We start from the raw sequence: 26,414 nt of genomic DNA on the forward strand, positions 1-26,414 counted from the left end.
TTTTTAGCTCCCACTGCAAAATACTGCTTGAATTTTGTAAATGAGCAGCCTTTCACAGTACGTTTCCCAGGAGATTTGCAAATCAAGGCCTGACGATTCATTCCAAAGAAGCAGAGCTTACACTGGAGAAATGAATATTTTCAGGTAATGTAAGCATTTAACTTTTGCTTCATCAAACTCTAGACATAGAAATGCTAGAAGCACTTTACATTTTCCAAGGCATAAGGTAGAAGCTCTGTGTAGCATGGAGCCACTTGGATGTGGATGCAGTAAAAAGGACATTTGTTGCCCAGGGCTTTAGGGTGAAAAATTGCAATTCTCCGCACTGTGTCAGTCATGGACAGTGAAGTCCACTTAGTCAAGTTCTTACTTTCTTCCCTTTTATGGCTGTCACTAAGCTCTCTAAGCCCTCCCTGGAAATTTCCATTAGCTTTGTTACATGCAGAGCTGCTCACAGCCTGGATTTCCCAGCAGGGATCTGTTCTAAGATGGACTTTTCTTCACGCTTGTGTCCAGCTCACATTATTAACGAGCTTGGAGAGGATGAAGGGCACAGACTTGCAGGCTTTGCTGAAAGTCAAATAAGGATTCAGAGTGGAGCCTGTTAAGTATTAAGAGCCAACAACTTAGCAAGCATCTCCCTCTACACAGGGGTACTACCTAAACAGCTCAGTTATGTCTCCAGGAAGAAATTAGGACGAAGTACTACGAATTAATGACAACATTATTAACAAATTACAAGAGAGCTGAAATGCAATTTAGTGCACTCGCTTAACCAGTACTTGAAGGGTAAATTGACAAAGCACAGGTCAGCACAACAGACTCAGACACGTGGGTAACCCCCCAGCTGGCATATGCAAAATTGGGAATTGAAGAGGAGAAAGGATTAGGATGAAAATTCCCCAACTCTATCATAACAATACAGTCAGGAACATGACAGCAAGACAAAACAACCCATAATTTGCAAGTGATGTATGCATGTCCAGGAAGGCATAAATAGCACTTACTACCTTTTCACTTGTATCATCAGGGGATGATTTAAGTGAAATCTGAAGACAGCAGCAATGAGCAAATGCACTGCTCTCCTTCAAATCCTGCCACATGGAAAGGCCCAACAGCAGCCCACTTGTTTGCTCTCGTACCGAATTAAATTTTGATTACAACATTGCTGCCTGCAATCCCATCCAAAAATATCAGCACAACCTCATTACCAAAATGTAGACTGTAGCAAGCCCAACACAGAAAGGAAGCTGCCTTTCTGATGCCATGCAATGCACCTAATTTTCATGCTGCCAAGTTTGCTTTCTCCACAAAAGGAAATACTCCTTAAAGCTGATTTCTCAAATATACTGTCCATTCAAGATCACTAAATGCAAGCATACAAAACCAGATTAGTTACAAAGATTTGAATTTCCCAAGACATGCATTCTTCCCTTTGTGTAAACTTGCCATTCAAACTGTATCAAGGAAATAGAGTGAGCTACAAGAGAGCAAGGTGACACTATGCTAAGGAACAGGAATCTATTGTCCTGGTTTGGGAAGGAAGAAGCAGCACACAGTATCTCATGCAATGCAATGCAATGCTGGCCATATTCCAGATGCATCCTTGTCAGCAGCTCATTATCTCTTCTGCCAGTGTGATGATGATCAGCACAGCAAGCCCATCCCTAGCTCCCATGATTAGCTAGGCAACGGTATTGTTAGTACAAGGCGAAGTTTGGCACTCCCAGCAGCTGCCTGGATGGGAAAACAATAATTTCTAACGCCCTACTTCATAAATATTTAGCTTTCTGTGCAGGCGATGAACCACGTGCAGAGACAAATCCAAGTGAAAACTGGCTGCTGTGCAAACTGTATGGTACCAAAGCAAAGGGGATTTCTGGAGTAATTCTGCAGGGCAGTAACTCCCTTTCACCAAGAAGAGGTGGCAGCTTCATTGGTGCCAGCCCATGGGTAACTAGCCAGGGGAAGGGCACAAGATCAAGTACAGGAATCCAAGGAACACAAGATCTGCAGTTTATGATTGACAACCACAGATATTAAAATGATGTATGACATCATCCTGTCCATCACATTGAGATGAATGATGCATCTAAGAGCAGCCTCATTTTTACTCCTCATACTGATACAACCCACTAATTTTCCAGAATCCTGCAAGTTTTGCCTGTGTGAAAACCAGCAACCATGCAGCAACATACCCTGACACCTACTTGAATTGTCCAAGGTGCTGCAGAAGCAGGACAGCAGCAGCTTGGTGCAGTTGGTAGCTGTGTGCCTGCTTTAGGGAGGGTGCCAACTCAGCTTGGAACACTTTGCAAACAACTGGTCCTGCCAGCAGTCCTGCCAGCCAGGTCAAACATTTTGGTTTTTGAAGATGCTGTATTCAAACTCACACCATTTGTATGAGGTCAGCCTTACAAAGCTGGTGGCACCAGTAGCTAATTCAGCAGCTCTTCTCTCTCAACAATGTAAACATATATGAGTTTGTTCTGTCTACCAGTGGACACTTAAGGCTGGATCCACTTAATGATCTTGTGGCCAGTGGATAAGATTTAGACAGAAGGCACATCCCTAACAGCCATCTTCCCTCAGTAAAGTTTTGGTATCTTAGCTAAGGAAGAGAGTCATCAGTCAGCTAAGCTCGCAGATACTTCAGAGACAAAGAAAAGAGAGATTAATACAATAAGAAGAACCCAAACAGAAGAGTTTCTTCTGATCCACAGGACCAGTATTGCTAAAAACTAAGTGACTTCCAGGAGTCAGCATTTGCAACCTACCTACAGATTGCATGCAGAAGATAAGGAGACTCATAAAATAATTTGAAATGGATGAAACACACCGCCAGAAAGCATTAAGAGGAATTTGTCTTATATTTCCATGGGAGAAGTCTTCAATTAAGAATCAGTCTTCCAACAGATCCAACAGGAGTAACAAATGGAAATTTAGCACCAAGACAATGACAGAGCAGAAAGAAAAAAGTTTAGTATGAAACTGTGGACATTTGATTATCTTGGGACTCAAGTAAAAATATTGCAGTTGAGAGTGCTGCCCTTAAGGAATGCAAGGTTGAACAGAAAAAACAGTGTTGAGAATAAGGACAAGGAAAGTCCCTCTTAGACAGCCTTCATTCTTTTGCCAAAAACACCAGAACAATTTTTAAAAGTGATTTTTTTAGAAATTTTTTACACTACAGTCATGTAAACACACTGTGTTTACACAGCGTGACATAGGAAGTTGTAACTTGTATCATGGTCATGAGAAAATGAGCACAGCACCCAAGCCAAATAGCCGGGAACAAACAAGGCAGAAATAGACCAAATAACAATTTCCTGAATTTTCACTGTCTTTCTTCTCACTAAATCTTGCCAGTATGCCATGGTATCCTTTACTATCTGGCTCCAACCACACCAAGTACCAGGTAGGGACACCTCTGGAAGGTAAATAACAGATTCCAGAAGACACAGCTTAAAGGTCTTCAAACAAGCACTATTGGAATAAGAATCCCAATATAACCAGTTAGATGGTGCCTGGGCCAGTTCTGACCCTTGCTGCTGGGCCAAAGGCAGCACTGTGGTGTTTTACCCCAGAGATACCTTGGCTGCTGGAGAGTGCAGCGGGGCACAGGCGCAAGTCCAGGCTTGTCAGGACTCCGTTTACCTCAGGGGAGAGAGCTTCTGGCGATGGTGAAGAGAAGAAAGGAGTGGATTCTGCTGGAGGGTTATATCCAGATGTTTATTCCACGGTTACAGAGGTCTGAGCCGGGGCAATTCCTCCAACAGAATAGAGGCCGCATGGTCTCATTAACCTTTTAAGCTCAGGGCAGGGGAAGGGGAGGGGACAGGTGAGCAACCAACCAGGTGAAGGGGCAGGGTCTCAAGGGACTAGGGACACCTATATGGGCCAATGTCCCCCAGGCCTGAGGGACCAATCACACGACGCCTTGCTGGTATGTTAGCCTGATTGACAGGGCACACTCAGTGAGGGGCGAGGGGGAAGGGAGAAGGTATAGGCACACCTGGGAAGGGACCGGAAGTTTAAAACAGGACATTGCAACACACCACAACAAAGCACAGTTCAGCTTGATATTATCATCCACACAACTCTAAAGATGGACAATTTACTTAAGCCCTCTAAAAATCTAAAGGCTTGTTAATTGCTTAAAGTGATTATGGGCAGACTACACTCCAAATAAGCTTTGAACCCTCAGAATATCTTAGGCTGTTTATGATCTAGCAGCTCTTCCACTGGCTTAGACAATTTAGGATGCTAGAAGTGTTTGGAGGAGTGCAAATTGTTTATGCCTTCTAAGGCTTTAAAACATCTTAAACTGCTACAAGAGAGCTAAAGTCACTCTTAAGTCATATTTGAACTTTCATTACTGTTTTAGCAGAAGCTAACATTGATGAAATAGGGTTGTTTTGTAGATATTATGCCAGTAAACTAAACCACAAAAATACATCTATAATGAGAGAAAGTAACATCAAGATAAATGCTTAAAATTAGCAAGCATAGCAAATGCTTATTTTTAATAGAACACTGGAATGTGCACACACCAAGTTGCCAAGCTCCAGAACCAAGATCTTGGTTTGGTCAAGCCTCAGTGAGATCCACAGGGAAAGCAAAGTTTTGTATTTTTAATCTACAATAGCTTTGAAATTATCCAACTAAAAAGTATTCTGTTTAGCATATAGGGGAAACTGTCTCCAAAAAAAAAAGGAAAAAAAGGAAAAAATCATCAAGAACCCCAAATTGCAATTATTACTCCAATTATTCATAGTTTGTAGACATGAAGTTAAAATTATTGGCAGACAGATTTAAAATAGGGAACAAAAATGAAAAAAAAATTGGCTGTTTTATTTGCTAGCTGGATTCATTAGCAGAGTCCTGCTGGAAAAAAACAGGCATAAGTGACACCAAATAAAGCTCCTCAAATAATATGGATTAAAAACTGGAAAATTAAAGAAAATCTTATTGGAAAGCCAAGGAAGTAAACAAGTGAACACGGAAGGTCTAGTATAGATCTGTGGAGAAAAAAAAGGTTATAAGGCAGGCGGGGGACTCGTGCTGCAAGGGAGGGAAAAGACATTCTAAAAATAAACATGAGGAAAATGGCATTAAAATGGAAAAAGGACTATTCGTTAGCGAGGCTAACGACAAAAATCAATGGTGTTTCAAAGTGGACAAGATATTGAATTCTCTTCTCTGAAGTCTCCACTTCTAAAATATCCAAGGGTACTTGTGTAATTAGGGACTAAGAAATATGCCAGACATAGCAGCTAGTTGCACTCATTTCAATTTTTTTAAAAAAGTTAACTTTTTTGAGTCATTTGCACCTGTTTTTTAATACATTTCAAAAAAACAAAAAAGAGGAAATGACAAAAGGGCAAGAAAGTCAACTTAGCAGCACTCTTCAAAAAGAAAGTCACACTTAAAACTGACTATTATTGTCTTCTAAGTGTAACTTTTATCTTTAAAGAGAGTAATATAACAAATAGAAAAAAGAAGATATATTGAAACAATGAAAGAGTGAGCCATATGCAGTAGGCAGTTAGTAAAATAATTGCTTGCATGAAATTTAACTGCTTTTGAAGACAGAATTAGAAAAAAGTACAGGAAGAAAAGGTGGCAGGTGTGATCTGAATAGATGTAACTGAAGCATTTGGTAACTGTTTTTACAGCACGTGGCTGTGCGCTTACAAAGAGCTCAACTGAAACTGAGAACTAGTTAGGGCCTGCAGATGACCAGTGATGCAGAGCACAAACTGGTAAATACCAGGCTATGATTTCTTAACACAGAGCTCTGCACCAAGTTCCCTTTCTCATGGTGCAAAATAAGTGTCATTAAGGAGTCAGTCCTACAGTATATCTTGAAGAACTGGGTGAGGGAAATGAGCTTGCTAGTAACTGAAGACTTAAAGCAGCTTTCAAAATTTATCTTTAAGAATCACAGATGTATTTAACTGGAATTTTCTGAAGGCAACTTTCGCCTAATGCCATCAGTCATCCTGGATATCCGATTCACATACAAAAAGGGAAAAAAGAATAAAAAATGGTATTGGAATGGAAATACTGTTTCAAGCCTCCACATTAGCAATCTACTTCAGCAACTGCAATGACCAAGCCTCTTGGCACTGAGGTTACCTAGGCTTCCTTGCAGAATTTGGAAATAATTAATTTAGTTTATCTTAAATGCAAGAATGACAAAATCCAAATGTATGCTTGCAGGATGCATCTATAGTGCAAAATGGGCCATCTTTCCTTCCTTTCAGACCTTTCATCAATCAAAAGCATCTTTTATCCTCCTTGAGACAATTCAATGTGTCTTGTGGTTAACAGGCAGCAGAAGTCCAGGACACACATCCACTTCCTTGTTAAAGGCCCTGCGCAGATGCTGCCATTCAAAAGGCCATTTGCTGGGAGGACATAGACATAAATAGCATCTCCAGCTACCCCAGTTAACAGTTGTGAGAACATTTCCTATGCAGGGCTGCTAACATCCCTTGGTTACACATGAAGGAAGACAGTTCCTCCTTCTGTCTCCTTGTTTACTCCATCCTCCAGAAGCCATTCTTAAGAGGCAAAGGATGTAGCTTATGCTGCTGGGAGCATCATGGCTGGCGGCTGCAGAGCCTGAGGAACAGAGCCAGCCAGCAGGGAGACATGATGTGCCAGGCAGCTGCATAGATTACCATCTCTTTACCAACACTGATAACTAGATGTAGACACATTGTCCCCATCAGTAGATGGGAGGATATGTTATTCTCAGAGAAAAAAAAGATTGGCACAGACAGACAAATGCAGTGATCACTTGCAAAGCATAGGAATTTATCATAAAGATAATTTTTCTGGAATAATTTCATGTGAGAGAGATCTCACTCCAAAGAATTAAAATATGCACACTGAATCAGTTTGAGACTCTCCACACCTACTTCCCAATGAGAGAAATCTAAGGAATGCTGCCTCTGAGCCAGATGCATCTTCAGGGGTATATTAATTCCATTACCAGAAGCTCTGACAGCTGAAGAAATCCTTCCTCTCTTGTGAATGCCTGCATTAAAAAGCTAGCCTTAAACAAGGTGTTTCAAGAGCTTGACATTTTCTCAGAACAGGGAGGTTTCTGTAACAGTATTTGCAAAAGCATGTGAGCATAGATCCCTTCCAGAACCTGCTTCTGAGCACAGGAGAGAGGACACTCAAGATGCAAAAACAAACAATTGATACTTGGATCCCCTGCCTTTTTCCCATGGTGTTCCTCCACAAGCAGAGACAGCAAAGGGCAGCATGCAGTCTGCTCCTCACTACTTTTGGTCTCACCTGCTTACGTTTTGCAAGATAGGTCATGTTTGAGATGCCCCACCAGGGATGCTTCTGAAGGGGAAAGCTCTTGTTGGGATGTGACAGGATAGGAAAGGTTGTGAACATTAAGAATCAATTTCCTTTTTAATTCAGTAGAGGTGCTTCTACCATACAAGACAGACACAGAGGACTTCATTCCATTATGCAAATCCAAGGATTCAGGAACTGAATCAAACCTTGAAGTATGCAGAGTCAAGAAAGGGAGATTTACTGAAGATTATTACTGGTCACAGTTACAAAGGATGTCAGGTAGAATGTAGCAAAAGAAAAACATCCTTGGGGAGGCTAAAAAAGCACTAGCAGCCATGCAGAAAAGTCAGTGTGCAGCAGGACAACAGAGGAGTGGGGGAATTCACACTGCTCTATCACTTCCTGTGGTGGACCTCCAGGCCACAGTTTAGTACGTAGTAGCTCACTTTGCTTCCTAAATGGAGCACACTGCCTCATGTGGTATGCCTAAAGGCATTCCTGCTTATATCTGACATGGCTCTTCCACTGAATATCACTGTTATCAATTTAGTGTCTTGATTTAGCTCAGTGGTGCCCACCCTTGAAAACATGGCAGCCTCAGAGCCTTTCAATACCACACTTCTGCACTGAACACAAATTCATCTTAAATCCAAAAAGCACAGATTATCATGGGTTATTCTGAAGCCGTGTGGGAGCAGACAGCAGACTCATGATCTAATGGGTATGCAAGTCTACCAGTTAGCAACCTTGACAAGAGTGAACTACAAGACCCTTGGAAAAGAAAAAGGCTGTCACAGCCTCATAAAGACTGCAACCTGTTTCCAAGCCACATCTGAGCTAACATTCTTTCATCAGCAGGATTTGCCTGTGAACCACAGACCTGAGTCCTCTTGCTCCAGCTCCAAGATCAGACTTGTGAACAGTAAATAGTTTCTCCTGTCGGTCACTTGTAGAGGAAGTTACTTCCAAAACCTGGGTTCCTGCTGCAAGGGAATCCAGTCCCCTGGGTTCTTTCACGCACACCATTCCTCAAAGACTTAGATTCAGAGGGTAAAGTACACAAAGTTTTTAACAGGTCACAGAGACCTGCTCTCACCTCCCCAGAGCACAACAGCTCCGAGAACCAACTTGTCAACACCTATTAAGATGGGAACCCTGGGTTTAGAATACCAAAACCTGCCTCATGGCTCAGCAGCTCAGTCTCACCCTCAGTCACAAGTATGCAAGTCATACACTTGTCTCTGCAAGCTGAGCTGCATTTCCAAACAGCTGAATCTTTTGCATCCACCCAACAAACATACAGGCTATTGCAGAAATCATCTGGTAGCCACCTTCTTCTAATTTGCAGTCACAACCTAATCAGTCAATTTGTGCCAATTAATTAAAAAACATTTATTTATTTATTTATTTTCCTAGATCCAAACTGCTAGCCCCATTATCCCAGTCGGGTATGCAGCCAGGTGGCAATACGCTCACCTGGATGACAGCTGAAATATTTTCATTTATATCGGTGTCAGAAGTCACCATGGATCCACCAAAGGGAAACAAACCACCCTTAGCCAACCTGACTGCTTCCCCAATGGGAATACTGGTTAGATAGGGGAGGGAAGAGAAGTGGATGTTGTCTACCTTGACTTTAGCAAGCCTTTTAACACTGTCTCCCATGTTATCCTCACAGGCAAATGGGAGCTGCAGGAAGGATGTGAGGATGAAGCAGTGGATTGAGGTGGCTGAGTGACAGGTCTCAGAGTCCTGCTGGAAGCCTGTAACTAGTGGTGTCCCCTAAGGGTTAATACTGGGCCCAGTACTGTTTAGTTTATTCATGAATGACTTAGATGAAGGGACAGATGCCTCCTCAGCAAGTTCAATGATGACACAAAGCTGGGATGGCTGATATCCCTGCCATTCAGAAGGACCTTGACAGGAATGAGAGATGGGCAGAGAAGAACTGACTGAAATTCAAAAAAGGCATGTGCAGGTCCTGAACCTGGGAACCTGCACCAGCACAGGCCGAGGGGCTGATCTGCCGGAATGCAACTCTGTGGAGAAACACATGGGGGTCCTGGTGGCCAAACTGTCCATGAGCCAGCAGTGTCCTTGTGGCCAAGAAGGCCCCACAATCCTGGGGTGTATTAGAAAGAGCTTTAACAGCTCTTTTACAGGTCAAGGGAGGTGACCCTGCCCCTTTACCCAGCCCTGGTGAGGCCAAATCAGGAGCACTGTGTCCAGTCCTGGACTTACCAAGACAAGAGAGACATGGAGCTCCTGGAGCAGGTCCAGTGGAGGGCTACACTGATGACTAGGGGACTGAAGAGAGGGTGTCAAGAAGATGGAGCCAGGCTCTTCCTGACAGTGCTGACCAACAAGCAATGGGTAGAAACTGGAACACAAAGTTCCACCAAAACAAGAAGAAGGACTTTACTGTCCAGGTGACTGAGCACTGGAACAAGTTGGTCAGTGAGATTTCATTATCTCCTTCCCTGGAAATATTAAAAAGCCATCTGGTTACTATCCTGAGTTATGTGTTCTAAGGGATGCTGCTTGACCAGAGGTTGGACTAGATGACTTCCGATGGTCCCTTTCAACCTTGACCATTCTGTGATATACATTTAAATGGTTCTTGCTTCTTGGATATTTATGGAAGGCTATGTAACCCCCTCCTTATCTTTCCTTTTTAGCCCTGATAAAGACTCTACACTGCAGATTTTCTTAGATAAAATGTTCCCCTGATCCCAGTATCAAGCACTCTATGCTACTGTGCAAGTTAAAAGGCAAATTTTAAACTATTCCACCTTATATATCTAGCTTCCTCTACACCCATATTAATATTTTGCCACCTCTGCTGTTAAGCATCTCGTATCTCATCCTAGAACAAAATTTTTTCTTACAGCCTCATGTATTGATGGCTTAATCACCTACAATCACCCAAAACCTCAGGTCTTTCTCCTCCTCCGTCATTTTATCTACTGAACTTAGTGTAATTAGTCACTAAGTGCACTTTGTACTGTTAAATTCTCATTTCTATAGCTCCAGTCACTTTAACAGCAATCTGATTCCTTTGCAATACTTTGATTTTTCTCTACAGTGACAAAGCTAATGTCACATCCTCAGTAAATTTATTCAGTGCACCCTTACCAGCCATTAGTGTAAATAGTATTAATCAACCAGTTCCAGAACTGTTTTTTTAAAGAAGCCAAATGACCTCTCTTTTGACAGAGACCAGCTGTCAATAATGTTGTATTCTTTCCTTTTGCCAGGACTTCACCCACTCTTTACCTGATCTTGTTCTAATTCTTCAGAAATTAACTAGATTTATTGTAGTTCCAATACAGGAACTGCCTTACTAAACCACAGATATGTTAGACCTAGAGCAAATCGCTGGCTGAGCCTTTTAATTAGAAATACAACCACAAAATTCTCAAGGACAGGTACACAACCTACTGTACTCCACTTTAGGCAAATCACAATGCATTTGATCCCACTTTACATGTTTGGGGTTTTTTTTACCTACCTTCAAAATGTACCCTATAAATTTGTGTACTGAGATTACAATAATGGACTGACAACATAATATGACCTTGCCATTTCAATTTTTAACCAGTGTTTCTTTTGAACACTGGGAGGACTACTTGCATAGCATCTCATTATGAGTCCATGGAGCTTCAAGTTAGGCCTTTTGTTTTTCCTTTTTTTTTTGGTCAGTTTGTACTTCCAGTCTACTCATTTAAATCCTCTACTTGAGGAACAACTGCTATTTCAATCTGTTTATATGATTCCTGTAGTACTTGGTTTCAAATGCCTCCACTGCATATGGGAATTAAGACCCAGGGAATTATACTAGTATCTGTTGTTTGTTACTGACCACAGCTTCCTTTGCCAAATTAGAACAGTGGTGGTGGGGGGGAGTCAGTAGTACAGTGTTTTCCTGCTGTTTGCTAGACTATCCTCCATATATCAATTACCAATATATTCTCCTCTATCAATTGCTGAATCCTGCATTTAGTATTTGTCTTCCACTGTATTACTGTGTATGGAAACCACACAAATATTTTCCATTTTCTCCCTCACTGCTTAAGTTAAAGCCAATATGCATACCAATCTCAAAACAAGTTTATTAAGCCAGGAACTACTGAGATGGCATGTCAGGATTTTTCCTTTCTCTAAGGATCTGTCAAGTAGATCTGGAACAGACACCACAGCTGCAAGCCACTTCTACTCTGAGAGAGCCTCCTTCACCTTTGTGTTCTTATGTTAGTGCCTCTATGCAAATTATACAGCTCAGTGAGTATCTACACCTTCATGCTGAGGTTAACAAGACACTCCTGACTCTTTTTAGTCTATAAAATGGTGCAGTTGAGAACAGAACACATCAGGTGTCCTGCTCCAGAAAGAACCCACCAGACCATGTGATGTTTACAATTATCACCAGAAGCATCCAATCCAGCAGCAGGAAACCTGCTGAAGCATTTTTGTCAACCCCCCCAATAAATCTCCCACCTAATACAGCCACCTTGTTTCATGTTCACATACAAAACATCTATTTTTGTTGGAATAGTGCATAACTAACACAGTGAGCTAAGAAGGTTGCACATGGATGTTGCAGAAGGGCTGATTGTGCTTCCATACCATATCATAAAAGTGTTCATATTGACTCTTTAATTAGTGAGGTGCCAAGAAGAGACATGCCTTTCAGCTTTGGGGTATACTGCAAGAACTGGAGTGGAAATCTAATGTGGGGTGCGTGAAGCCAGGACAGCTAGATCAAGCTTGACTGTGCAGCATTCAATCAAAGAATCCATCCTCAGGGAGACTTCATTTCCCTGGGTTCTCATCCAAGTTCATCTCACGAACCATAATCAGCAAACTAAATCTTAACCATTTTTCTATACCGAAAATAACTTAGAATATTCCCAAGTTCAAGAAATGAGCCATTATTCCTGAATAATTCTGCTTAGAAAATACAGCAACTGTTCTTAAAGAAATCCACTTATCCTGAAAGAGAGTGATTAGAGCTTATTCCATAACAGTATCTTATAGAATTTCATGTATAAATAAGGTCTTGATGAAAGATTATGTTCAAGAGAACAAGAGAGCTGCTTGAAAAGCACTGCCATTCTGTACTACCAAAAGTGGTCCAATCTGATCTCCAACCAGACTTCACCAGAAGGCTGTGCTGAATCAGTCACTGTTACAATTGTATATGTTTATTCTGATTTCAGCTAGTGATTCTAAACTGACAATATGACTCTCCTCAAGCACCACATGCCTGATGTCATGGCACAACAGATGGAGTCCACATGCATGTGGTATGATCACCAGCAGCGCTGTAAGTTCCTAGCTGCCAGCTTTTAAGTTCCAAGGAACTTCAAAGTGTGAAGCACAACCCAAAAGAACACTAAGGTAGTTTACTACCAGGAAATAACTGAAGCAGAGAAACTTCTGAAGTGTCCCTGCAGCATAAAAGAAATGTGGTCCCAAAAGAACATTTGACCAACACAATGGAAAGAAGGGTTTCAACAAAGTAAGATGCAGACACTCTCCAGGAACACTGAAAGTATGTGTCACTGTCATCATCTGTGTCAGACCATAACTAAACTAGCTTGTGCTGAATTGTAAGTTTATAAAAGGGGCAGTACACCTTTAGCAGCTCTAAACAAATTAAAGGGAACTGAAATGTATATGTCACACCACTAGACTTTAGGTGAGGACACCAAAATAATTCACTGGCTTGCTCATAATCATGACAAAAATCTTTGCAGTTCACAGAATCTCTTGCTTGAATACCGAAAAAAGTATTTGATGATTCTAGGTCAGCAACTTGCAACCTGGCTGGTGGTCTTCAAGAAGACCTTGAAAGCTGAGGAAAGCAAGCATATTACTAACTCAAATTTCCTGTCACTGTAAACCTTCAGAAATCTATAAATCCACAGAGGCTGAAAGACACTGCACTAGTCATTTGAGAAATAAAGGATCCAGAAATCCTAGTAGGACACGGAAATAACATGAGCTAATGAGATGCATTTCAAACACCCTCTGAAGTTCACCATCAGCAAAACAAATACTGATTGTAAGAGACACAGGTAAGCACTGTGGCAGTCCAAAGGAAGTATCAGGTATTGGGGTTTTAGGATGCCTCAAGCACAAGAAAAGCCATGTTATCCCCACTACCTGAGAACAGAATGGCTACAGCAGTTACAGCTCTCTGTAGTGTCCCCTGTAAGCACTTACTCTGGTCGGCAAATCACCAGGTCCCCTTTGTTGGTGCCGTATGCCAGTCCCAGGCCGGGCTCGGGCAGCCAGCGAGCAGAGTTTATGCTGACGTGTCTCCTCTGGTCAGCAGGCATCGGGTACAGAACGTTGAAAACTCTCTGGAACAACAACAGGAGATTACTTGACAGGACAACACGAGGCAGGAGAGCCAAGAAGGCTCAAACAAATTTCCCCACAGCAGCATATGTGGCCATAGAGATATGTCACTTCACAGGATTGCAGGCCATCACTTAATCAGCAGCGAGAGTAAGCAGATGCTAGAAATGCACATACATGTGCCCTTAAATCTTTAATAGGCTGACTGGCACACAGCTGTGAGGCATCCAGCAACCCAAACTGGGTATACTGACAACAACCCATTTAGGCCAAAAACATGACACATGGAAATCATAAAAACGAAGCCATGGGAAATAGAGAAAGCAGTAATGAATCAGTTTGGCTACTTGGAATAGAGAGGGACAAGATGCTTCAGGGTACTGGGCCATTCAAGTATCAGGATTTTGGAAGGATAGGACTGAAAACTGCATTTACAAGACCAAATCTTTAAGAGAATTTCTTCAAAAATTTAGCCAGTACACTGTCATTACCGCAACTAACAGACTTTGAATCTGTATTTTCAATGGGATAAATCTAAGTGAAAGACTAGATTTTCTAGTGGGCAAGCATCCAACCTTCACAAAACATTTCCTTCAGACTCCACAAAAAAGGGGATGGTGGTGAACCAGTGAGCAGAGAAGGCAATAATGTTATGCTGGAACAATAGGATGAATGTTGATCGGAATGCACATCAATCACTACTGGACTGCTGAGGTGACTTGAAGTAAATAATTAGAAGTCATTAGGATGGTACTTATCAGCTATCTTAACAAACTGGGGCCATTTTACTCCATAGCTCTGTTGCCTACTGCATATCTTGTCTGTTTGACAATTTAACTTGAGAAGCATGAGTCAGGGAGTACTTAACTATGTGCCCTCCAATAGCTAGTACCCAGAACCTTCATCCTGAGCATTCTCTATGCACACAAAGCAAGTCAGAGCAAAACAATATAGCTGCATTATTTCCCATCACCAGTAACAAATTTAACTGCTCCTCTGAGGAGGTCACATTAGACAAGAAAAAAGAATTTCTCTGTATGGCAGAAGCTGGCCACTCTTTGCCTTGGCTGCATCACTCAGCAGTTAGTACATTCAGAGAAGCTCAGCATTTGGGCATAAGGAACAGGTCTCTAGGGGTTTAGCTATGTCCTACTCATCTCTGTCCTATCAGTCCCATTCCCCTGCCCTGCCTTACTTGCTGGGGCAGCAGGGAGGGAAGGGCAAGGGGAGAAATAGAAGGGGGGGAATCAGCTGTACAATGGTTAACACCTGTTACCATGGAGATTAGGGTGCACTCTCAGATGGGAAGATTGGATTTGGAGGAGGAAGGAGGGGAAAGGGAGGGGTCTGCCAGAACCAGGAACATAAATTCATAAAATAAGCATTCTGAATCTCTCAAGACTGCAAGGGTCTTTCATCATATCCTTTGGCACAGAAGCAGTCAGTTTCTCTTCTACTGAGAATGACTTTGTCACATCTCAGGAAGCCACCACCTTCCTGGGCTAGCAGCAAGCTCTCCCAACTGGCAGGTCAGCTTGCACAGCTGTTCTCCCACATGCTCCATATAACCAGTCACACCAAGGCAGGAGACTTGCTGGCTACAGCTGAGCTTTACTGCTTTTACTGCTTTGCAGTAAACAGCACCCCATGGAAAATGCTCCTCTGAGGACATGAGTCTGGTTTTGACAACCTGCAAGTGCTGGTTGAGGGCTGAATCTCAGAGACAAGATAGCTTTAAAATTCTGCATCAGAATAGTTGCTTCATCATTCCACTCCATTCAATTCCAAACAGCTTGTCACGCTGAAGAGCTCCCCTCCCCTGCTGCTTCCCACTCCCACGCTAATGGGACAACTCCATGCAGTGTTAAGGGTGATGACATCCGTGCGTGTGGTAATTAGTACATAAAAAGAGAAAGCAGCTGTACTGGCATAATCACCACTCACAGCAGTAACCAGGACCCAGCTAATCAATCTGATGCAGTCATACAGACTGTCTGTTGCAATTGCATCCATTAACAAGACCCCCTACTCTATACACAGAGTGGAAAAAAAAATTAAGTTCCTTCAACAGCAGCAGGTCCTTCTCTTCAAAGAAGGTCAGAACTCTGCCAGGAAGCATTATTTGCCATAGATCATAGCTAATTCCTTTTGGATTTTTTTTTTGTCTTCTTGTTTTGATCGTTAAATCTTATAAAAAGTTACTGAGATATTTCAACCAAAGTAGCCAGCCTGAAAACATACCACAGACTGACCACACCTCTTTGCTGTGGATTGTTCAGGCTTTGTAATTCTGAACTTCTAGGAAAAATGCTCAGGTTACAACAGGAATCCTACATAAACACAACTCTCCAGCTTCTAGGTCAAGTGATTGGTGCCAACCCTCAAAATCTTAAAATTAACAATACAGATGCATAAAGCTGAAAATTCAAGAGTTTCTTTTCATTAGGGCTGGTCCACAGATTAATTGCACAGGTAACAGCCATGTTGATGGCCAAGGGTTCAGTTTAGAAACACTGTTGTAAAAGTGCAACGATTGATTTTTAAAGGTGCCCACCAAACTCCCAGTTTCCAAAGAGCTTATTTTTAATAGTGTGGCACTTTCAGTTAAAAGATATCATATTGCACCACACCTTATTAGCCCATAATCACCATGAGCAGTCACAAAAAGCTTCCATGCTCTTCACCATAACCAATGTCAGACTTGCTCTTAACATCACTATACTCCCAATTCAACAATACATGGCCACACCATTAGACATGGCAATTCAGCATTTTAGGAAGTTGACAGCTGCCTTTATGTCCAGATGCTCTTCTGAAATAGTTTTGAATGGTATGTTTCTCTAACAACAAACACTGTGAAGTCTGAGGTCAGTGAGCTTCAGAACATACCTATGGAAGCTTAAGCCCTAGCAGGTAACACAAGTATAGCAAGCTGTTCTCTTCTTGCAACAACAAAAACATATAAATATCATTTCAGTACACATGGCAGGTCCTACTCCTTCCCTTTAGGGCCCCATGATCCAGCCTGAATTACACAGAGCAGTTGTTTGACCTGTAGTTATGTTTGTAGAAAACTCTGGTGATCTTTCCACACTCCACCAGGGATTCCAGCAGTCTCCTGTCATTTCAAGGAGTCCATCTCTCCTTGAGTTCAGAGCATGTCAGAAAAGTAAAAAGCTTTTGTCTAGAAAAACCAAAACTGTCTAGGTAGCTAAACTTCCACACAAAAGGCAATTTGTACCAAGGGAAAGCAATAGTCAGTAAAGAAACAGGTTGGTTGCTTCCATTTTACATCCCTGTAATCATGAAGCGTGGGGAAAGATTTGGTTGATTTTTGTCTGCACTTTTCTATCTCCAAAAAATGTACTAGAAGCAACAACTTATCCCTTTGGTGCATCTTTTCCATCCTCACTCAACAGGAGTGGGCACGTACATCATGCACTGAACTCTCTCTAAAGCTGGTTCCATTGCCTCATAGCCACAGGAAAAGAGCTCAAAGAAAGCAGGGCTATAATGCATGAAGATAAGGAAAAAATAGGTCCTCAAATTATTCAAACAAGCTGCATTTGGAGTGCAAAGGCCACTTCAAGCCCACTGTTGCTGCTTCCCCTCCAACATGTCATTGCTGTCACATCAGTACTGTCACAGCCACTAACTTAGGTATTTACTTATGGCAGAGTGCCAGGAGAGGCTGCATGACAATCAACAGCCTCAAGGAATCTTTCTCAATGATCTCTTCCTCAATGTCAAGCTGACAGGCCCAGGGCACAATACATAAGCATAGAGCTAGACAGTTAATTTATACCTGCCCTGGAGAGGTAAGAAAACTTTTTGCTAGAAGTCTCTGCTACATCCTCATTATTGAGCTAGTCCTTCTGTCTTCCCCTCCCATTCTGTACTAGGGAAGCTGCTGCTTTTTAATAACAAATTAAATTCCACCTTTCCCCCCCGTTTCTGGGATATGCCAACACTAAAAGCTGGACAGAGCAATTGCCAGGATGCTGTCAGTCATGAAAGCAGCAGCAGGCTGCCCCAGGTCTGCTGCTGCCAGCTGGCCACAGTGCTGCACTCGCCGATGCAGGCGGCGCCGTGCCTGGCCAGAGCAGAGGCCAGAGCAGGGCATCATCTGCACAGGCACCGCTTCGCTCCGGGCCTTCCCACCTCTAAGGAGAGCAATGAAAAGCAGGGGAGTGCTGAACACCACTTGCTTGGCAGAGTGAGACCTTTCTTCTCTCTGGCACTCAAGAAAGAACAAACATGTTTTGAAGCTGGAGAAGAGAAAGTTTTGGCACAAGCAGTAGGAAAACTCAGCAGGAACTCTTGCTTTATATCTTTTTTTAATTCAATAGAGACACTTCTGCTCTCAACTAGATGCATCTGCCTTCGAGATGCCAATAAATTTCAAGCCATTACCTTTGCTTAGGGCAAGCAGTAAGCTGGCTATTAGATCAGCCTTGATAAGGACTCCTGGGGGGGTGGGGGTGCAGCTGTTGTCTCCTTTACATGGGGAGATCTTGCCATCCCTGAAGCAGATAAGGTGGGTTTTTAAAATCACAAAAAAGGTCTAAAACATAATTAGGAATTTTCAACTGAATTACATTGTCACCAAAGGCTGAGAGACAATGAAAACACACAGGGAAAGAAATATCTTTAGTTAAACACTAAAGAAACCTCTTGGAGGACTGGTAAAGTACACAGTTTTGCAGCTACTCTGACCTGGGTTGCCAAGAAAGAGCTTCAGACCATTTATCTATGCTAGATGAGTACAACTATAAGGGTAGCCAATAAATGTACTTCTCACCTCCACAGATGCAAAGTTTGTTTTGGTAAACAAAGTGCTCTTCATATGAGTACAGGTTGTACTACCAATGCAGCCCTAAAATCACAGTCAATCCACAACACTGTATGAAGTTCACTGAAAGTACATCTCCAAGCAAGTCCTACATACAGTCTGAAACTACTCAAAGAGCATTAAAACAAATGCAGAAAATTATGAACTCTAATTGCATTTGCCAGAGCAGCAGATAAGATGCAGTGAGAGCATGAAAGCATAAGCAGAGCAAGTTTGACTTAATTTTTTTTGATTGCAAGAACCTTGTCAAGAGATAATTTAAATTAAATTAATTATCTTTTTTTTTTTGCCTCCTCCTAATACTGTGTTACCACTGAAAGACCTTACCTGACATTTTTATAATGCCAATGTTTTGACTAGCTTACCTCTGACACCAAGGTATCAGGTAAGTTTCTATAAAGCATCTACCACTCCACTGAATACACCACATGTCCTTGGCCAGTAAGCCTGAATCACTGACTTGTACTATGCATTCAATTAGTTTTTTGAAGGCCCGGAAGCACCATAAGAAAAAGACACTCTCACCTGATCTCCTTAATAAACAGCACAATATTTTGGCTTACATTTTTTACTTTGCTGTCTATTAATGAATTTCACAAAAATATGATGAAATTCGGGTTGAAGACTTGCACCATTACAAACTCCAGAACTCTCCACAGCAAAATTCAAACCTAGCTTGTCTAAAGCAGAGCAAAGCAAAGCAAAACAAACACTCCTTGGGATAACTAACTGATTGCTCAATACATTTATTCATAAGACAATGTATACCAGCATGTTGAAACATAGAAAGTCTCCCCTTTGTTTGGAAGGAGTCTCTGTGCCTATATGCAGACGCAAAGAAAAAGGCACCTATTTTCCATAGGAGATGGGGGAAAAGATTTGCTTTCTTGCTCCCAGTCTCTCTCTATCAGGCAGGTTGGTCTATGCTGCTCAACCCCTCCCCCACAGCTGATTCCTGCTAACAACATACACATCTTTCCAATAGACCTTCTCTGTTAAAATGGAAGAAGTGAAAAATAATGCACTTATCTTTTCGGATTTGTCAGTCCTATCCTCAAATGGATTTTATCGTCCAGTGCTCAGCACAAATAAAATTTCTTTCAACTCCATTTATCTTCCTCAGATGCAATAGGATTATATATAAAATTTTTCTTCAGTCTTTACCAATATAACAAACCTCTCTCTGCCTTTTTCTGCACCTGTTTTCCATGCAGAAAATCCTAGCTCTGCTTTCTGAGCCACAGCAAATTAAATGAAAACTCTTAATTTTCAACAACTGAAACCTTTCTGTGGATAGTTCATGCAATTCCTAAAACAGGCTAGCACCAGAAAATCCTGCAGGATGGATTGCAAAATTTTCTGCAAACATAAAAGATTCTTGGTTCTTCCTGATCCTGGTTGATTACATAATTTACTGCTGATATTTCAAATTCAGAGAAGTCTCATTAAAGCTCACCTAATCCTTTCTTTCTTTAGGTGAGTTCTTTGCATTATCAGCTGGTACTTCATTTCACAAGCCTGCCATGCAACTACTACATTTAAAATTAACTAATGGGAACAAAGTCTTACGAAGAAATGGATCATCTTAGGTAACAAAGCTCTCACTCAGGAAAATAACACACTTGCAGTGAAGTGGTTTGTTATTTTACTACCTGTCTTTCAAATGCTGTAAAACCAGGGTAATAGCTCCAAAAACCCCCTTAGGGGACTGGTCCAAACTGGGATCTGAAACCAAGGGTTGAGTAACCAAGAAATTGTTGAACAAAACAATTATCTTTTCATTTGCGCATGCAGATGGTTGGAAAGGATGAAAGAAGAGAAACAGGAATGCCAAAGGGATTGGAGCGGCAGAAGAGAGATACATGTGTATGTATACTCAGCACAGATGCACAAAAAAACTGAACTGTACAAACAGGACTGTATCCCACTGCTGCTCTCTCTTCCAAAAATCACCAACAGCTCTCAATGCTGCATCCATCTAATAGACATACCGCCATTTCTCTGGCAAAAGGAACGGCAACCTTTTTTTATTTTTGCCCTTAACTCAGACTGCAAACCAAAACCAGTATCTGTGAATTCCTCATTAAATGTCATGCTGAGACTGTAACAGCAACATCTACAATATGTTAAAAATCCAATGACAAGAGCAAAGGATTTGTGCACAGCTGCCATTCCACTCCGTTCTCTGTCTGCTGAGCCTCAGTGGAATGGCATACAAGATCAAATGTCAAAAATATGTTGATGACAGAGCTACATGCATCCTCATCTAGGTGAAAAGAGGCTGACATCCAGCTGCCTACATGTCTGGAAGGAATAAATACAAGAGGAAAGAGTTGGTTCAAATTTAATTAAATGAAGATGGTAGGAAGAAGTATTGGAAAAAGTTTTTGTGAAACAGCAAACAGCAACTTCTTCTCAGCCCATGCACAGTTCAATACAAATTGGTAAGAATTCACTTTGGCTCCCTTCCAACTAAATGACCTGGGCAAGATGATTGCACATAAATAATCTCATATGTAGAATCATGTTTGCTATAATTTCTTAAATCTAGTTAAAACTACATACCAAACTGCACCAAAGCTAATAGTAGCTACTGTGGGGCAAATAGGCTCAAGGCCTTACCTGAACTGCAAGAGATCTGCTCTCCAAATACTGGACCTCATACTAAACAAAATGTCTTGGCTCTCAGTTTCACATCCCATTAAGTAAAAACATCCTGAAGAGATGTCATGTGCTTTTTCTTCCTTTTTAGCACCAGTCTGCTAAAAGGGATGGTTAAACATTGCTCCCATGTTTAACCATCATGTGAGATATTAACACAGCATCTTATGAAGGATTCTAATGAGATTTTTGTTTCCTCTAAGCTATGTCTTAGCATAGAGGGCTAAGCAGACACAGCTGAATTGGTTAACACAGAAATATATCTAAGTCTTATAACAAACCATTCCTGCACATTTCTGCATCCATACTCAAATGTGCACATCTCTGCAAATCTTCATGCCATCTGCACCCCCAAGGTTGTGCTGCATTTACCAGTGATGTTGGATACAGCTCTCTTTATAGTACCCTACATAAGCAGAGTTTACCAACATGGGTTTTGGATATTATCTGTTTTCCTAAAGACAACTGACAGAATCTGCCAATACACAGAATATATAAACTACTAGTACACAGAATATATAAACTACTAGGTCTCAACCAGACAATTATGCTCCACTCTGTTAAAAGGAGGAACTTCCCATTTCAGTCAAACAAGAGTTCTGTTTCCATGTCCTTTTCCTAGTATCAATAAGTGCCTGCAGTCTGTGACTTTGCATGGCCTTTCAAAAGGCTAAAAAAACATCTATGTGGTTTGACTTCTGCCAAGAGTGAAAAATTTCTTTGGGCAGTAATTGGATATATTATTTGCAGTTCTACTTGGAGTCATCAGAAGATCACTCTGTTGACCTGAAGATGTCAAATATTTCTTAAAAGAAGACCCAAGGGACCATAGCAACACATTCTTCAACAACACAGCAAGAAGCTGGTGCTTTCTTGTACACTACTCTTGTTCTCAGAAATATGTTAGTCACATGAACTCTTTCACTGGAGGCAATGTGTTGCAGTAAGCCATCTCCTCATATTCTCCTAACCAATTTATTTTCACATGATCAAGGTTTCTGATAAAACTAACTTGTGCCCCAGTGAAACAGATGTGCAGGGTGTTTGCTTTCAGGATTAAAGTTTGGTTGCTTATGGCTGCAGGAGCTTGCACAGCTCACCCAGAGAGTCAGTGAGCGACCTCTGCAGACAATGCTGGATGCATTGTACTGACACTTGCATGAAGCTCAGAATGCAACAGCACTCAGGAAAACTGTCCATCTTTTCACCGTGCATTGTACTCATTAAGAGTTAATATGCTAGAACAAAAAAAGTTTGGCTTTGTGCTAAAACTCTGCAAGTCTTTCTGTTTCAGGCCCTTCTTCCTGTGGTATTTGGAATGCTCCATCTGTTTACAATGGAAATGTACAAATACTCTGTTCCATCCAGGCTATTGACCGACCACTTAATCAGAATGTTTCTCAAATAGCAGCAGTCTTGTCAAGAACTAATTCTGCATCTCCACAGCCTGAATTTTTCCACATTCAAAGCAAGTGCAGCACTTGAGATGGGGATTGGTTAAGTCACCTTATCCCCACATATTATATGATTTGCCCTTCAGCTCCATGTCAATCAAAGTTTTCTATCACCTACCTCACTTTGTGTATCCTCAGCTCAAAAGCTACTTTCAAGGTTTCACTTTAATTTGGATTCCAGTAATCATGTTTTGCTAATATTCCCAAGTTATCTTCCTCTGGGTAGAATGAAAAACACTAAACATTGCAAGGGCATCAGCATTTGTGAATGCTAGAAATAAAACTACCTTCTGGCTGCCTTTCTCACGAGTACCCACTGCTATCAGATCCAGGGCAATATGATCCTTACTCTTCCCATGTTTCTAAGGACCTTCAGCTCCATACAAGAATCTAATTTCACGTTCTTCTAAGTCCTTTAACGTCCATATATGCTGGGAAGCACGTGGAATTCAAAAATCACCCTAAACCAAATAGCTTGAAAACAGACATGCTTTATTTAGAAGCAAATTCCACCTATGTTTTCAAAACAGGCTACAAAACCTATCCTTACTCCACATTTGGAGTCCTGTCTCCAAGCTTTCTATCTCTGAAACTCAAATTGCAGACAATTGCCAGCATCACCGCTATCTGTACCACCCCCAAACTAGATATCTGCTAAAAGCAATTCCTTCCCTGTTCTCTCCAGCTACAGATACATTTCAGAGATCTGGAAAAAAATCCCCCAAGAACACAAGCAACAAACACTTCGTGTTCATGCATACCCCCTCTGTTAAAAGTCAACACTACTAGAAAGATTTTGTTTTTCAGACTGAAGTTTAAAAATTGTTCTTTAGCAGAGCGAGGTTTCCATGTGAAATGCTAATCAGCCCAATCTGAAGGGAGTGAGCAGAAAAAGCATAAACCTCTACCTCACAACTACCACATCTGATGATAATTCATGACTTTATTTCTGAACAAAATTCGTAACTGTCAAATCACGACAGCCCTGACCTGTTGTGAACTCTACCCAATCTCTCTGAAACACTGGCAGCAAGATGCATACAGACAATGTACTCTTGTACAACCAAGGTGCTCCTTAGTACAATCCAAAATGTACTGTAGTTCTCAGAAAATTGCATCAACAGCCAGTGAATTTCTACCACAATTAAATGTATTAAAGTTTCATGCAATAAAATTAATTAACTGCATCTTCAAACCTCTCTTTTAACAGCAAGATGGAAGAAACTCTCCAAGCAATAGAAATCTGCATTCCATTGACTGCTAGTTAAGGATGTGGAAGGAGGGTTAATCTGAATCAGAAATAATCATTGCACTGGTCAGCAGCGGCTTGGAGGCCATGTTGCCAAGCCTTACTCTTTCAGTTCATTGCTGCAAATCCAACGCCAAGAGGGAGGCAGGGAGGAAGGCAGGCAGGCAGGCAGAAGAACTGTCAAACAATTTATGAGATTTCTCAAAGAATATAATGTAGCATTTCTTTTGGGAGTTTTGGAGTAGGGTATAATTAAAATATCCACAAAATATTGCTTCAAACATGGCTCTGACTCATATTTAATTAAGAGTTTGAGTAACAAGTGCTTTGTATTACAAGCTGTTGGCAGAGAGGCAACAAAAATGCTTTCTGATTCTCTCTAAGGTGCATATTAAATTAGATATTAAAGAATACAGTTTCACCAGGTTTCCTAAACCTTTTTGTTCTGCATGCTGGCCAAGCTATAAACAGATTTTTACACAACTGAATATGAATATATCAGCTGTGGTAAGGACAATGTGTTAAGAATATGATGATGTTTCCTACTTAAAACTCTATTTTCATTTTGCATGCCTTGAAAAGTATTACAAACTTATGAAGGAGTCTTACTGCAAAATTCAAGGCAGAATAAATACCTGTGGTGGATGCACCAGTTTTTACAACTAGACATAGGAGCAGTATTAACAAAATTGACAGCTGTATGCTTTCTAAGCTTGGTTCTGTGGACTGCACAAAGACAACCAGCAGCACACCAAAATGCTGAAACAGGATTCAACATCACTCAAGAGGAAAGTTCTTTAACCAAATTAATTCAAACTGATCTAGCTGTGACCCTGTCACACATGCATAAAGCTCCAAGTCCAAAGCTGTCAGAAATAAGATATTTTTAACATCTTTAAACATTATTTGGAATAGGGGAAACCAGCAAAATAGTTAGCAAATCCTGCTAGACTGGATGGATTTCAAAACGTGGGGGAAAGGTTTTGGAAGCTATAAATACATGTGCAAGAAAGATGAAAAAAGCAACCTTTAGAATACATGCAATCCATCTGGAGAAAAAAATCCAGAACTACAGCAGATGAGAAAGACAGAAGTGCAATGATGTGGAGCAAGTCTGAGAAGCGAGAGTGGGAAAAAATGGTAGAAAATTTTCAGTGCACCAAAACAGCAACCCCCCCTGAAAACTAACCCGGCCCTCAATGGTTTCTGACTGCATAAATAAAGGCTGCTATCCAAAAGGAAAATTCCTACCCTCTGTGGGCTTCTGGTAAAACTATGCTTATCACATTATGTACATTTAAACACATCCCAGAACAAGGGGGAAAAAAAAGAAAGAAAAAAAAAAGAAAGAAAAAAAAGAAAATAAAGGTTTTTTGGAGAGAGTTCAAAAGAAAAAAAAGAAAGTTGGAAGATTAAATTACAAGAGAAGATTAAAGAATACAAAGCATTACTTCACTAAATGGTGACTAAGAGCAGGGGTACAAGCATTTGAAGACATGGAGATGAAGAAATATAAATGAAACATTTAGACAGTGATCTTGCTGATTTAGCTGGCTACAGAAAAATGTCTCCAAAAGACAAGGGCTAGAAGCCATAACAACTTGAGCTTAGAGCAAATGTAAAGGAGAGATGAGAAGAAGATGTGATTTTTGCTAATAGGACTTCTCTGTCTTAACTAATGATATGGTAAAAAGACTGTAGGAAGGGCTACTCCAGTTTCTGGCAGAAAAAAATTATGCATTTCGCTAGGATCTTAAAACAGATAAAAAAGAAACAGTACTAGGGCAAACTAGAATTTTCAAATGATCTTACAGGATAGTAATTCCATGTACTTTGTGATCTTATATCCACGCAGCTTTTACCAACTTTACCTGTAAACCAAATTGTACTTGTTTTCTTAAATATATTTTAATTTCTGTCTCTTACTTTGAGAGGCTTGTACCAGAATGGTAGCTCAGAACCATGTCTGAAAAAGTGCTGAAAGAATACTTTCATCATTTATCTTCCCTTGCCTTATAATATGGAGCAGATCATGACAACAAACAAGAGTTTCAGATCAGGTGAATCAAGGAATTTCACCCAGCAACAAGTCTGTCCCCAGTGTCAGGTCACTAGACAAATGCCTCACTGCAACCCTTGTACACTGAGAATACAGTGTATGGCCAAAACTAATAATAATTAGAGAGGCCTTTAAGAAAAAAAGAAAAATATTTTAGAAAAGAAAACAACAGGAAAAAAAGATTTCTCATGGAATGAGTTCCACAATGGTAAAGTTATCCCTCAAAGTGAAAATTCTGAAGATTTGTTTTTCATCTCCTAAAACAAGTCACCTGAATACGTGGTCTAGAACTTGAATCCAACCCAAATTTCAGCTTTAGAAATTACTTAGTTCTGACTCCTTAACTCTCTTTGTGCATTATGAACTAGACATGGCTTTTATTACCTAGAACTATCACTGAACAGCTGTTGTGCTTCACTTATTAAGAAAGCAAGACACATATGTTCT

At 41.0% G+C, this 26,414-nt stretch overlaps 1 protein-coding gene across 3 annotated transcripts in view; it reads right to left on the bottom strand.

The window, feature by feature from the left end:
• Positions 1 to 26,414, bottom strand: part of AMBRA1 (autophagy and beclin 1 regulator 1) — a 126,627-nt gene that overhangs the window by 15,390 nt on the left and 84,823 nt on the right. For all 3 annotated transcript variants that reach the window (XM_005480053.4, XM_014265467.3, XM_074543058.1), the window contains one exon: positions 13,555 to 13,694. In XM_005480053.4, coding sequence (XP_005480110.1) covers positions 13,555 to 13,694 — 140 coding nt within the window. The remainder of the gene's footprint in view (positions 1 to 13,554; positions 13,695 to 26,414) is intronic.

The sequence above is a fragment of the Zonotrichia albicollis genome, chromosome 6, assembly GCF_047830755.1.
Source record: "Zonotrichia albicollis isolate bZonAlb1 chromosome 6, bZonAlb1.hap1, whole genome shotgun sequence".
NCBI lineage: Eukaryota > Metazoa > Chordata > Aves > Passeriformes > Passerellidae > Zonotrichia > Zonotrichia albicollis.